We start from the raw sequence: 15,633 nt of genomic DNA on the forward strand, positions 1-15,633 counted from the left end.
CTGTGTAGCAGGTGCCTTTCTGAGTAAGTTTTGTCCTTTAGGAATCTGCTCTGAGTACCTCAAAAGATAATAAAGTGTTCTCTTTCATTTTTTTTTTTCTTAGAACCCATTTTCCTCAAGGCAGAAGGATGAAGCCTTCTCTGTCCTGAAAATATAGTCAAAACCACTTTGGCTTATTTTAAGCAACTTCTATCAAACAGACTTGGGAATTACATAAAATACAGTTCTCTTCTAGAAGGTGGCCTCGAGATGCATCATGAAGAGGGAAGATAAACACATAAACCTTAGTATGCTTTACACTTTAATGAGTCACATTTTTTAACATTCTGTAACTAATAGATGAGGGAATGAATAAGACCAGATTTCCCTCATTAACAGCTGGTATCTTTGCTTTTAGTCCACTTCCCCATTTTGTGAGCAAAGCAGTCCACCAAATCACTTACACTGAGCTCCACCTATGCTTCTTCTTTTAACCACTCTCTCTTTGCCCTCCTTCCACACCTTTCCTTGTCTTTTGCCATACTCACTACTACTCTTGGCAATTATTTGTTCATCTTCTGGCAATGCTTCCTTTATTCATCTCTTATTTATTTCCATTTCCATTCCGCTCAGTGGCGATTACAAACATTTTCCACTTTCCTCAAAGTGATGAGAGGGTTGAGCAGTTCCAGTTGACAGGTGTAATAAACGTTGAGAAAGGAAGAACTGTTCTAGTCACTCCGTCCCTCCCGCAATTCCCTTTTTAAGGCTATCTGCCCTATATAAGTCAAAAATAAATAACTCTGCAAAAATTGGATCCAGTCATATGATCTCTTGATATCCCTTTCCTCCTGTGGAACATTTTCGTTTATTTTTTTTTGTTACTGTCACCATTTATCATTTGGTTCCTCACCTTAACTAATCAAAATAGTACTCTTCAATCTAGTATGTCAGCTATTTCTGTTAATCTTTCCTCCTCATTCTTGCTTTTCTTTTCAATTTTATTCCTATATTATTTTAAGCTTGTGCCACATAACCAACTTCCCCTACCCTGAGTCTCTTCCTATCAATCCTTCATGCTATCTTCACTATTAATATTCTTAAGATACTTTTCATCATGTCATCCTCCAACTTAAAACCTTCAGTGGCTTTCCACTGTCTATTAAATAAACATTCAGACTCTGTAACCTTGCAAGCTTTCATCCTCTGATCCAGATCTACTTTTCCATTTTCTCTCTCGTATTTTTCCAAATTAACTACCATAGATTTGAAGGTCTCTATTTCATTGCCACCCAATATAGATTATGCTTTCCTACCGCTAAGCTTTTTATTACACATCATTCCTTGTAGTGCCTGCCTTCTCTCTTTCTGCTATCCATTTATCAATGCTTAGACAAAGTCCTCTTCCACATTATAATTTCATATATAACTCCAGCCTTCACCAAATCTCCCTCTTATTCAAAACCACATGGCAATGTCTGAGTTATTGTTCTGGATTACAATTTACCACTTCATTAATTCATACCTTGTCTTCTTAATAAATCAGTATAATTTATTTTTACCCACAGTGCCTAGGACAATCCAAAGTAAAATATTTGTTCAATTAGCTTAATGTTTTCTAACAAATTTTGGAATTTCCAGATAGAATGACTACAAAATCTATGAGGGGCTAAAAATGTTTCCAAAAGTTACTTTCAGGAGTTAGCCACCGGAAAAATAGATTCACAAAACTAAAATGAGTCTAAGACAGACAGTAGAAGGCTACATGTCAAAAATTGTGTGTGGCCGGGCGCAGTGGCTCACGCTTGTAATCCCAGCACTTTGGGAGGCCGAGGCGGGCGGATCATGAGGTCAGGAGATTGAGACCATGGTGAAACCCCGTCTCTACTAAAAAATAGAAAAAATTAGCCGGGCGTGGTGGCGGGCGCCTGTAGTCCCAGCTACTCGGAGAGGCTGAGGCAGGAGAATGGCGTGAACCCGGGAGGGGGAGCTTGCAGTGAGCCGAGATTGCGCCACTGCACTCCAGCCTGGGCGACAGAGCGAGACTCCGTCTCAAAAAAAAAAAAAAAAAAAAAAATTGTGTGTATGTGAAAAATCTGAAAGTAGTGTACTGCAATGGTCATTATCAAAATCATTAATGAACTCTAATTTCCTAAATTCAACATTCTAATTTCTGTTGAATTTTAATTAACACCCTATTAGACTGTCTGCAAAGTGTACTGTAATTATTCCTTCCATCTCACAGCACCCTTCGCCATGTGACTTCGCCTTCCACCAAGAAGTGAAATTTATTTCCATATCCTATGAATTAGGACTAGACTTCTGACATATTTTGACAACAGACTATGACAACAGTGACACTGTGCAAATTCTTTCCCCTCTTCTCTTATGCATTTTTTAATGCATTAAATTACAGCTATTTTTTAATGCAAAAAATGCATAACACAAAATTAACCATTTTCAAGTGTTCAGTTAAGTGGCAGTATTTACATTCACACTCTCATACAAGCATCACTACCATCCACTTCTGGAACGTTTTTCATCTTGCAAAACGGAAACTCTGTACCCATTAAACAATAACTCCCTATTTCCCACCCGTGAGAACCAACATTTTATTTTCCATCTCGATGAATTTGACTATTATAGGTACCTCATATAAGTAGAATCATATAGCATTTGTCCTTTTGTGACCTGGCTTATTTCACTTAGCATAATGTCTTCAGTGCTCATCCATGTTGTAGCATATTGTACAATTTCTTTCCTAAGGCTGACCAATATTACATTTTATGTATTACAACATTTTTTTTATCCATTCATCCATCAATGGACGCTTGGGTTGCTTCTACCTTTTTGTCATTGTGAATAACGTTGCCATGAAAAAGGGTGTACAACTATCTGTTTGAGACCCTGCTTTCACTTCTTTGGTACATACCCAGAGGTAGAATTGCTGGATTATATGATAATGCTATGTTAGTTTTTTTGAGGAGCCACCATACTGCTTCCCACAGTGACTACAACATACTTCCACCAGCAGGTGCACAGGGAAAGGTTCCAATTTCTCTGTCTTCAGCAACACTTGTTATTTTATGTGTGTGTTTTGATAATAGTCATTCAAATGGGTGTGTAGTATCTTATTGTAGTTTCGATATGCATTTCTCTAATGATTAATGATAATTATTGAATCTTTTCATGTGCTTATTAGCCATGCTTATCTTCTTTGGAGGAATGTCTATTTAAGCCCTTTGCCCTTTTTTTTTTTTTTTGAGACAGAGTCTCGCTCTGTCACCCAGGCTGGAGTGCAATGGTGCGATCTCGGCTCACTGCAACCTCCGTCTCCTGGGTTCAAGTGATTCTCCTGCCTCAGCCTCCCAAGTAGCTGGAATTACAGGCATGCACCACCACACCCCAGCTAATTTTGTATTTTTAGTACAGGTGGGGTTTCACCTTGTTGGTCAGGCTGGTCTCAAACTCCTGACCTCAGGTGATCCACCTGCCTCAGCCTCCCAAAGTGCCAGGATTACAGGCACAAGCCACCATGCCCGGCCCCTTTGCCCATTTCTGAAATGGATTGTTTGGGGTTTTTTTTCTGCTGTTGATTTGTAGGAGTTCATTATACATTATGAATATTAACCTCTTATCAGATATATGATTTACAAATGTTTTATCTCATTCCATTGGTTGCCCTCCACTCTGTTGATAGTGTCTTGTGATGCACACAAGTTTTCCATTTTGATGTAGTCCAATTTATCTATTTTTTGTTACTTGTTTTTAGTGTCATAGCCTAGAAATCACTGCCAAGTCCAATGTCACGAAGTTTTTCTCATATGTATTTCCTAATAAGATTTTAGTTTTATTTCTTACTGTAAGATCTTTGGCCCATTTTGAATTAATTTTTGTACATGGTGTGAAGTAAGACTTCAACTTCATTCTTTTGCATGTGGATATCCAGTTTTCCCAGCACGATTTGTTGAAATGCCGCTTCTTTGCCCCCACTGAATGGTCTTGGCACCCTTGCCAAAAATCATTTGACCACAGATGTGAAAAGTTTACTTCTCAGCTCTCTATTCCATTGGTCTACAAGTCTGTCTTTCTGACAGTACCACACTGTTTTGATTTCAGTAGCTTGGTAGTAAGTTTTGAAATCAGGAAACATGAGATCTTCAATTTTGTTTTTCTTTTTCAAGACTGTTTTGACTAATTAGGGTCCCTTGAGGATCCATATGAATTTTAGGATGAGTTTTTTCTACTTTTGCAAAAAATATCATTAGGATTTTGACAGAGGTAACAATGACTCTGTAGACTGCTTAAGGCAATAGTAACATCCTAACAATATTAAAGCTTATAATCTGTGAATATGTCTTTTCATGTACTGATGTCTAATTTCTTTCACCCATATTTTTGCAGTTTTCAGTGTACAACTCTTTTACCTACTTGGTTAAGATTATTCCTAAGTATCTCATTCTTTTTGATGCTATTATCAATGGATACTGTGCAGATCCTATGCTGACATCAAGAGGCCTTACAACCTTGTTTTCACCTTCTTGGAAGGCTACTACTGCCACGCAAAAACCCCAGGCTTGCCTGATGAGATCATATGACCTAGCCAATAGTTAGCACAATTGCCAACACATTTGTGAAGTAATTTTAGAGAGAGTGTTCAGCCCCATTCAAACCAGCAGATGACTTCAGTCACTTAAGAAACCCCAGGTAAGCCCAGCAGAAGAAACACTTAGATAAACCTAGACAAACTATTAACCCACAAAATTGTGGTTTTGATGAAAGTAAAATAGTTGTTATTTTAAGCCATTAAATTTTGGGGTGGTAGAAAGATTAACTGAAGCAAAATTAAATCATTTTATTTGCCATTTCTTAACCATGATAATTTATTCATTACTTTGTAGCTCATTTCAAATGGTTTCTCAGAGCCCATTAAGATGTATTCCATACTATTCAGCCATAAAAAAGAATAAAATCTTATCTTTTGAAGCAACATGGATGGAACTGGAGGCTATTATCTTAAGTGAAACAACTCAGAAACAGCAAAGTCAAATACTGCATGTTCTCATGTATAAGTAGGAGCTAAATAATGTGTACACACGGACACAGAGTGTGGAATAATAGACAATGGAAACTTGGAAGGGTGAGAGGGGAAGAAGGGAGTCAGGGATGAGAAATTACCTAAAGGGTACAATGCATATTATTTGGGTAATGGTTACCCTAAAAGCCCAGACTTCACCATGATGCAATATATCCATGTAAATTTAAAAAACAGCACTTGTACCCTTAAATTTATGCCAAAAAAAAAAAAAAGATTTATTCCAACTGACACAAGACAACTCTTTGAGGCTAAATACTCTACATTATTCATTATATTCATGAATAATTTAAAGCTTAAATGTCAGCATTCTAAATAATTTATAATTTTAAAAAAGTAGATAGGTTAAAATGAAATCTTATTAAGACTAAAGACGTATTGATTTTATTTTTCTAATTGCTTACTACAATATTGAAAAAATATTAAGTAGATATTGCAATGATGCTTGCAAGCTAATCTGTGAATTATACTGCTAATATTTGCTAGCAATTAGTACTAAATTTATTGGGGATAGATTTTGAAACTTTATTATCTGATTATTTAAAAACGCAATCACAATATTGAGGAAAAAAGTACTTAAAATACTTATAATCGCAAAGCATTTAGAGTCATGTTGTCTAAGCAAAAAGGTTTAATATTACTTAAAAATTCTTAAATTTAAAAAATGTACATATTTACATATATCTAAAATTGTATTGACTTATACAAACGTTTATTAATAAATAAAACTATAAAGGATTATAAAGTTATTTTGTTTGGAAAAAAAACTTCCAGAACAATATGCAAAAGTAACATTATTATTTAAAATGTGCTTAAGTAAAAATTTACTCCATAAAATTTTCACTCCATTAAATAACTCATTTTGAGAATTTACTCTCTCAAGTTCTGGAAACAGTTACTTTAAAATAGTTCATCTGTATTTTATGCATTCTTTAAAAGAAGTAAGAAGAACGAGGGTAGAAGAAATAATGAGAAAATGTAACAAAATAGGTGATAAGGCAGTTTTATACTGAAGTTTATATGCTCCTAGGTACAGAATAGCACTATTATTTCTGAGAAACCAAGTGGAATTAACACTTACTCAAATAGAAACCAACTCATATACTTTAAAAATTGAAGCAAATTCTCAAACTCTATGTCATAAATACCTTTGCTTCATTAATTTTGGCAACTGAGTTTACTGAATGTCAGAAGTATCTCATATTTGCATTATTGAAAATATCTTTTAAAATAGTTGTCATTTTTAGTTTTAAGGAGTCCTGAATATTTATCTAAATTTGAGCTATGATTGATTTAACTATAAAGAAGTATTTCTCTGCAAGTACATTTCTATAAGCAAGCTACAGTTTCACAATTCCTCTATCCATGTATATGGCTGTATAATGAATATTAACATATGGTCTATAACTGTATATACATACACACAGTTCATATACATACGAACTATGCTTCTAAATTTGATGATAAAATATAGAAGGAGAAAACATAAATGGAAGAATTAAAATGTACTTACAAAGTCAAAGTCTCCATCTTGAGGAACTTTCCAGTTATCAGGAAAAACATTTTTGGACATAGGGAAGGGTTCATGCATGTTCTGATTACAGTTTTCATGACTCTTATTCTTGAAGTCTTGCTTATCAAAGTAGTCCATGAAAGATGGTCTTTGTACTTGTGGCGAGGTTGCATTTCCTTAGATAAACAAAGAACATAAGGAAGGTATAAGTTCTTACATTTAAGGAAGTATTTTCATTGAAGTATGATTTTTTTATGAAGCCATATAATAAATTTGCACTGGTCAGATTCAAGGCCAACATAATTAATTTCATGAAGAACAAAGTGAAATAAAATAAGAATTAAAAAATACCCAGAACAAATAAAAATTAAGCTGCTGATTAGGCAAAGGTCTGGAATGTTTAGATTGTAGAAACATTTCAGAAGTTTAGTAAAATCATTATCATAATTTTATTAAAAATCATTTTAGCTGTATTTCAAATTTCTCAAAGAAAGTAAATTTTAAAAACTCAAGTGTTTTTGGTGGGCTTTTTTTCTTTGCATTTAAGCCTGCATTGCTATTGTTATTGTACATTTTCAGCTGTAAGAAATTATGAGGACTTGGCTAGGCATGGTGGCCTGTAACCTCAGAACTTTGGGAGGCTAAGGTGGAAGGGATGCTTGAGCCCAGGAGTTCAAGACCAGCAGCCTAAGCAACATAGTGAGACTCTGTCTCTATAAAAAATACAAAAAGTTAGCCAGATGTGGTGGCACCTATCTGTAGTCCCAGCTACTTCGAGGACAGAGGTGGGAGGATCACTTGAGTCTGGGAGGTCAAGGCTGCAGTGAGCCATGACTGTGCCACTGCACTCCAGCCTGGGCAACAGAGCAAGACGCTGTTCAAATTAAAATATATATATATATATATATATATATATATATATATATATATATATATGAAACACATAAACTTTAAAAAAATTAAAAAAGAAATTATAAGAACTTACTCAGTTTCCTCTTATATCTATCAAACTGCTTCCTCAGTCTTTCTGATTCCCTCTGCCCCTGGACTTCCATGGCTTTGCCTGCCACATTTACATCCATGTCTCCCAACACTAATTCTCTAGCCCAGGCTTTGCTCCTAAGTTCCATAACTAACTTTGCTAGCTATTAGACAACTTAATCTGAGGTGAGTTGCCAATTAATTTACCAGTTCTAAAACTAAATTCAAGATCTTTCCCTTCAAACCTACAGCTCCCCCGACATATTCTATCTCCACTAAAGTCAACCTTATTTACTCAATCCCCAAAATAATAAAGTTGAGAATTAATTCAGACTCCTCCCTTCCCACCATAGCAAACTGATTATTAGGTCTTTTAATTCTACTTCTCAGTACAGTTAACTATAACCCCTTTTCTCTACTTATCATTGCAACTGTCTTAGTTTAGCTTCTAATCACTTCTTGCTTAGGCCATTGTAGCAGCCTCCAAACTAGTCTCCTTGCTTCCAATATCACAGTTTTGATTTTAATTTCCATATTGTCAATGTGGTGACCTTTCTAAATACAAACCAAAACACGTCATTCTGCTCAGAATCTTTCAATGGCTCTTCATTTTTTATACTCAATGACTAAATAGGAAATAAATATTCGGAATAACTAGATTTTTAATCTGGCTATATTGGTCTTGATCAGCGGTTTTCAAATTGGATCCTCAATGCCCCGAGGCTCCAAATAAATGTACCAGAGACCACCAAGAAGGCATTTCCCATATAATTCTCCAAATAGAAAGTAAGCTGCTTTCTTTTTCTTTTCTTTTTTTTTTGACATGGAGTTTCGCTCTTGTTGTGCAGGCTGGAGTGCAATGGCACGATCTCAGCTCATTGGAACCTCTGCCTCCTGAGTTCAAGCAATTCTCCTGCCTCAGCCTCCTGAGTAGCTGGGATTACGGGCATGTGCCACCATGCCCGGCTAATTTTGTATTTTTAGTAGAGATGGGGTTTCTCCATGTTGGTCAGGCAGTAAACTACTTTCTTAAGAATTTTACAGGGTCCCTCCGCACAAGGGACCCTGATGGGCAACTGTAAGTTACAAAAAGTATTTTAAAAATGTAAAATAGAAATCTTTCCTTCTGTAATTTACACTCATGTTCCAAATAAATTCCTCTTTCATATAATTGTCCCTCAAATATCTGAAGACAGAGGTAATGGCTCCTGTCTTGGCTGTCTATTTTTAATATAAAACATCCCCAGTTCCTTTCATGGGATATATGTTTCAGATTCATCACCAACTTGTTTACTTGCCTATGGAGACATTCTAGTCTCACCGTTCCTCTAAAAAGAGACATAATACTCATAACAGTCATCTGACCAACCTAGGTTGCATTTGTAATAGTCCTAGCACAGTTTAAAACTACAGTTACTACTATGACAACCAAGTAACAATGTTAGTTGGGATGAGCTTTAAGGTCATTTTGGTCAAAAGAATGCATGTTAAGACTTATTTTTAGTCTTTAAAAATATGAGGGAAGCCTAAATTGATGCCTACTTTATGTGGCAAATCAGAGTCCGGAATCCTTAAACAAACGTCAAAAAACAAAAGGGTGGGGTGAGGGAGAGTGAACTGACAGGTGTTCCTATCTCCTCTTTCCTTTCTCCCTGCTTTTGGATCTCTATGTGTGTTATTTGACAGATTGGGAGCCTAGGTGAGACGGCTTAAGTGAGGTTATAAGAGAGAGTGGTAATGGTGATATTTATTCATTAAAAAAATTCTGTCTCATTGCCATAAAATGGTTTGCCATATCATAACAAAGGTTTTATTGACTTCACCTTATGTGTTTTAAAAAATTTTTTATAAGATAAAATTTACCATCTTACTTCTGGGTATATATCTGGAATTGAAAGGCAGGTCTTGAAGAGATATCTGTAACCCCATGTCTACTGCAGCATTATTCATAACAGCTAAAACATGGAAGCAAGCCAAGTGCCCATTAGCAAAATGTGAGGAAGGAAATTCTGACACATGCTACAACATGGATGAATCTTGAGGACATTATGCTATGTGAAATAAGCTAGTAACAAAAGAACAAAATACTGTATGATTCCACTTATGTCAGGTATTTAGAGTAGTCAACATCACAGAGACAGAAAACAGAATGGTGGTTGCTAGGGACTAAGAGGAGTGGGAAACGGGGAGTCAGTGTTTAATGGTATAGCAGTTGAGTTTTACAAGATGAAAAGAGTTATGGAAATCGATGGTGGTGATGGCTACACAACTTTATGGATTAATACCATTGAACTAGATAGAGGCATATTTCGCAGTTATTGCAGGTTTGGTTCCAGACCACTGCAATAATGAGAGTATCGTAATAATGTAAGTCACATAAATTTTTTGGTTTCCCAGTGCACATAAAAGTTATGTTTGTTTGTTTGTTTGTTTGCCTTCACAACGTCAATTTTCTTAAAAAATTTTTTTTTAACTTTCAAGGTCAGGGGTACATGTGCAGGTTTGTTACATAGGTAAACTTGTGTCATGGGGGTTTGTTGTACAGATTATTTCATCACCCATGTATTAAGCCTAGTACCCATTTGTTTTTTCTGATCCTCTCCCTCCTCCCAGCCTCCACTCTCTGAAAAGCCCCAGTGTGTGTTGTTCCCCAGATGTGTCCATGTGTTCTCATCATTTAGCTTCCACTTGTAAGTGAGAACATGCGGTATTTGGTTTTCTAAAAGTTACGTTTAGGAGTGACATCAGAAAGATGGCTGACAAGAGAGGCCTGGTGCTAGTCCACTCTCAACAAAAAAAGACCAAGGCAGCAGATAAACAGCTAAGATTTGACTGGGAGAACCCTGGAGAATAACGAGAGAGTGCAGAGGCACCTGTGCTGCTTAGAAGTCTCATTTGGGGTGGCTGTAGTGTTTCTTAAATAATACCACAGTGAAGTTTGCTGTATCAGTTAACTCTTCCTTTCACAAAATATTTCTCTGTAGCATGAGATGCTGTTTCATAACATTTTACCCACAGCACAGTGTCTTTCAAAATTGTAGTCAATCCTCTCAAGCTCTACCACTGCTTTATCAACGGAGTTTATGGAAAATTCTAAGTCCTTTGTTGTCATTTCAACAATGTTCACACCATCTTCATAAGGAGTAGATTCCATCTCAAGAAACCACTTTCTTTGCTCATCCATAAGAAGCAACTCTTCATCTGTTCAAGTTTAATCATGAGATTGCAGCAATTCAGTCACATCTTCAGGCTGTAGTTCCAAGTCTAGTTCTTTCACTATTTCCATCACACTTGCAGTTACTTCCTCCACTGAAGTCTTTAACCCCTTAAAGTCACCCATGAGGGGTGGAATGGACTTCTTCCAACCTCCTGTTAATGCTGATCTTTTTACTTCCTCCTATGAATCACAAATGTTCTTAATAACATGAAGAATGGTGAATCCTTTCCAGAAGGTTTTCAACTTACTTGACCCAGATCCATCAGAGCAATCACTATTTACGGCAGATATTGCCTTATAAAATGTATTTCTTAATAATAAGACTTGAAAGTCTAAAATACTCCTGGATCTATGGGCTACAAAATGGATGTTGTGTTAGCAGGCATGAAAACAACATTAATTTCCTTGCATATTTCCATCAGAGCCCTTGGATGACCAGGTGCATTCTCACTGAGCAGTAACAGTCCAAAGATAATCTTTTTTTCTCGGCAGTAGGTCTCAATAGTGGGCTTAAAATATTCAGCAAACCATAGTGTAAACAAATGTGCTGCCATCCAGGCTTCATTATTCCATTTATAGAGCACAGGCAGAGTAGAATTAGCATAATTTTAAGGGCCCTAGGATTTTCAAAACAGTAAATGAACATTGGCTTCAACTTAGTCACCACCACCAGCCTGTCCTTTGAAGCTCTGAAGCCAGGCATTGACTTCTCCTCTGTAGCTAGGAAAGTCTTAGATGACATCTTCCAATAGAAGACTGTTTCTTCTGTATTGAAATTCTGTTGTTTAGGGTAGCCACCTTCATCAATTATCTTAGCTACATCTTCTGGATAACTTGCTGCAGCTTCTCCATCAGTACCTGCTGCTTCACTTTGTACTTGTATGGTCTGGAGATAGCTTCTTTCCTTAAACATCATGAACCAACCTATGCTAGCTTCAAACTTTTCTTCTGCAGCTTCCTTACCTCTTTTAGCCTTCCAGAATTAAACAGAGTTAGAGCCTTGCTCTGGATTAGACTTTGGCTTAAGGAAATGTTGTGACTGGTTTAATCTTCTATCCACACCACTCAAACTTTCTCCATATCAGAAAGGGAAAGGCTGTTTCACTTTCTTATCATTCATGTGTTCACCGGAGTAGAACCTTTATTTTCCTTTAAGAACTTTTTATTTGCATTCACAGCTTGGCTGTTTGGTGCGAGAGGCCTAGCTTTTACCCAGTCTCAGCTTTCAATATGCCTTCCTCACTAAGTTTAATCATTTCTAGCTTTTCATTTAAAATGAGAGATGTGTGACTCTTCCTTTCACTTTAGCACATAGAGGCCATTGTAGGGTTATCAATAGGCCTAATTTCAATATTGTGGTGTCTCAGAGAACAGGGAGGCCTGAGGAGAGGGAGAGAGACAGGGTAATGGCCTGCTGGTGGAGCAGTCAGAACACATACTACATTTATCAATTAAATTCACCATCTTATATAGGCGCAGTTTGTTGTGCCCCAAAACAATTACAATAGTAACACCAAAGACCAACGATCACAGATCACTGTAACAGACATAATAATGATGAAAAGGTTTGAAATATTGTGAAAAGTACCAAACTATGACACAGAAACACAAAGTGAGCACATAACATTGGAAAAACTGTGCCAATAGACTTGCTTGACACAAGGTTGCCACAAACCTTCAATCTGTAAAAAACACAATGTCTGTGAAGCACAAAAAAGCAAGTTGCAATAATGAGGTATGCTTATGTTTGAAAATGGTTAATATGGTGAATTTTAGGTTATATGTATTTTACCACAATAAAAAAAAATTTTTTTAATTACCATCAAAAATGTACCATTCAGTAGCATGAAGTATTGTGTGACCAATCTTCACCTTGGAAAAAGGGAGACTCTTGTACCCCATGAACAACTCGCCATTTTCTCCTACCTCCAGCAACCAACATTTTACTTCCTGTTTTTATGAGTCTTACTACTCTGGATATGTCATATAAGTGTAATCCATTAAAGTTTTTTTTGTTTTGTTTTGTTTTTTAATGACTGGCTTATTTCACTTAACATAATGACCTCAAGGTTCATTCATGTTGTGGCATGTGTCAGCATTTCCTTCCTTTTCAAGGATAAATAACATTCAATTCTATGTATATACTACATTTTGCTTATCCATTTGTCTGTCAATGAACACTTGGGTTTTTCCACTTTTGTTGAATAACGCTCCTATGAACATTGTTGAATAATGCTCCTATGAACGTGAGTATAGAAATGTATCTTAGAGATCCTGTTAATTATGTGGTTTTGTGTTATTTACTCTTTTTTAAATAACTAAGTTTTTCTCTATGTGCAGATCTTTATTTGCAAGTAATCTTACTTTTTAATATCTATCCAGAGGCCTTTTTTACTTTCTAATGGGTGTTTTGATGGTTAAGCCTAATCTCTGATTAAATGAATGATTACGATACAACGTAAACGTGTGAATAATATAATTATTGGTAAAAGTAATTTTTATTTTTACCCTATGAGTATGTTGTATGTATGTATGTATGGATGGATGGATGGGTGGGTGGACTGACTGATTTGATTGACTGACAGGGTCTCTCCTTCTGTCTCCCAGGCTGGAGTGCAGTGGCATGATCTCTGCCCACTGAAGGCTTGACCTTCTGGGCTCAAGCGATCTTCCCATCTCAGCCTCCTGAGTAGCTAGGACTACAGGCATGCAACATCACACTCGGTTAATTTTTGTTTACTTTTTGTAGAGATGAGGTCTTACTATGTTGCCCAGGTTGATTTCAAACTCCTAGACTCAAGCAATCCTCCCATTTTGGCCTCCCAAAGTGCTGGGATCACAGGTGTGGGCCACCATACCTGGCTGAGTTATGTCTTTTAAATGTGTTTCCATCTTTACTTTTCATTAAACCATAAGTTCCCTAATGTAGAATTCCAAATACTTTACCTAAATAATTTCACAGATAACTCTATCAATTTGTGTTTTTGACTGTCTACCCAGATTTTCAATATCTATGAACAACAGCAGGAGCCATGTTACATGGTTTTTCATCATTAATTTTGAATTAGTAGACGCTATATGTATTTCATTACTAGCATTGGTGCACTGCTGATAATGTATTTGAGAAAGTATTGTGACTACTACAATTATTATTAGGTTGGTGCAAGTAATAACAGAATGATCTATCCCAGTAGAGTCAGAAAGAACCTGATTTTCAGAATATGCATGTGTCAGTGGAAAAACAGAAAAAGACTCAACACAACTGTTTATCTAAGGACCAATCCCCTAATTACAGCTGTTCCAGGTTTAGATGGCTAGAAAATAAATGTGACAAGATATCTGGGACCCAAATGGTACCCACTGTAAAGATATTGAGACAGTCTATCAAATTTAAGATAGTATAAAACACCAATATTTGTGGTAAACTTTTAGAACTTAGAACACTCTCGTATCTCACATTCAAAGCTCATGAAAAAGAAACGCCTTAGGGACAGTTCAGCAAGATAACGGCCAAGGCTGCCTTTAGATTTCCTGTCATAACAGACTTTACAAGTATGTTAAAAATGAACAAAATATATAGAAGAGAAGGTGTAATATTTCAACGATCAATAACTATGCTAAAAATAAAGATATGGTGTTTATGGTGTTCATCTTCAACTTTGTTCCCTGAAATCAACAACAAAAATAGAAATTGGTTAATTTGATGGTTTACATTACTGACATTTAGATAGGACACATACATTCCATTAACATTTTCAGCAGATTTTTAGTATCTTTGATTTGTCTCTAGGCTTCATCATTACAAGACGTATTTCTCTATATTCAGAATTGAAACTTGGTTCCCATGGTTACCTCTTATACCAAAATAGAGTCTAGGAATTTAACCTGTTATTCCCCATTTCTGTCCCATTTTGTAAGTTTTAAAAAATTACAAGTATAACTCAACTTACACATATTTTTTATAAACCAATTGAGTAAATCAAACCATAAAGCTGGGAGAAGGGGGATAATCCCTTAAAGAAATTCTTTGCTCAATATTCTTTTTGTTTCTTTTTCTTTTTAAAGGGAAGATTAATTCTGTAAGAGAATTATATATTTAGTTGTAAGTTCTGTTTTCATCAAGAAGTCTTAAAATGTGTCACACACATAAATACAACTGAAAACTTTAACATTCAGTAGTATATAATAAGGGTTATCAAGTTTGTCAAGGAAAGTCAGAATCAGGGAGGAGAGGAAAAATGGTTTCTTTAGAAACTAACTGCTGTAAAAGTAAGAAACTCCTAAACCACCATTATCAACTGCATTTGATAATGAATAGAAAGGTTTCACTGAAGCGTATTTCTAGATAGCATTCTTTAAAAAGTAAATTTAGTATTTGTAGGTGCTTTGGTAAGAACAAAACAAAAACAATAGAAACTATAAAAAGCATGCATTGTGGCACTACTAATCCAGTGAAGACAACAGCACTCTGTGACCTATGTTCCTCCCTGGATCATCTTCCTCTCTCCACACCAAGCCAGGACCACATTGCTTTCATTAATTTTTTTCTTTTCATCCAGCACTGGCTTCACTGCCGAGGCTCTCATTATGGTCTTGTTTTCTCCTTAACTCGGAGATAAGACACTCTTCATCCCAGAATCTTTACAAACTCCCCATGCTGTAATAAACAGTCAGGGTTCTCTTGATATACCACTGACTCTTACTTTGGACCTCTGTATCTGAGAAAATTCACCCAAACCATTATTGGAGTAAATTAAAAACTAATCTTTTCCTACCAGAAACTAACATTTATAGAGCACCTATTCTAATATGACCTACATATTAAGAGTAGCAGCACATACTGGGAAG

The 15,633-nt window shown here is 36.0% G+C and overlaps 1 protein-coding gene across 1 annotated transcript in view; it reads right to left on the reverse strand.

Moving 5' to 3' along the window:
• STK3 (serine/threonine kinase 3) overlaps nt 1–15,633 on the reverse strand; it is a 488,063-nt gene that overhangs the window by 75,166 nt on the left and 397,264 nt on the right. The window contains 1 exon segment of the mRNA XM_055286906.2: nt 6,588–6,763. Within this exon segment, the coding sequence (XP_055142881.1) occupies nt 6,588–6,763 (176 nt within the window).

The sequence above is a fragment of the Symphalangus syndactylus genome, chromosome 7 (assembly GCF_028878055.3).
Source record: "Symphalangus syndactylus isolate Jambi chromosome 7, NHGRI_mSymSyn1-v2.1_pri, whole genome shotgun sequence".
Lineage (NCBI taxonomy): Eukaryota > Metazoa > Chordata > Mammalia > Primates > Hylobatidae > Symphalangus > Symphalangus syndactylus.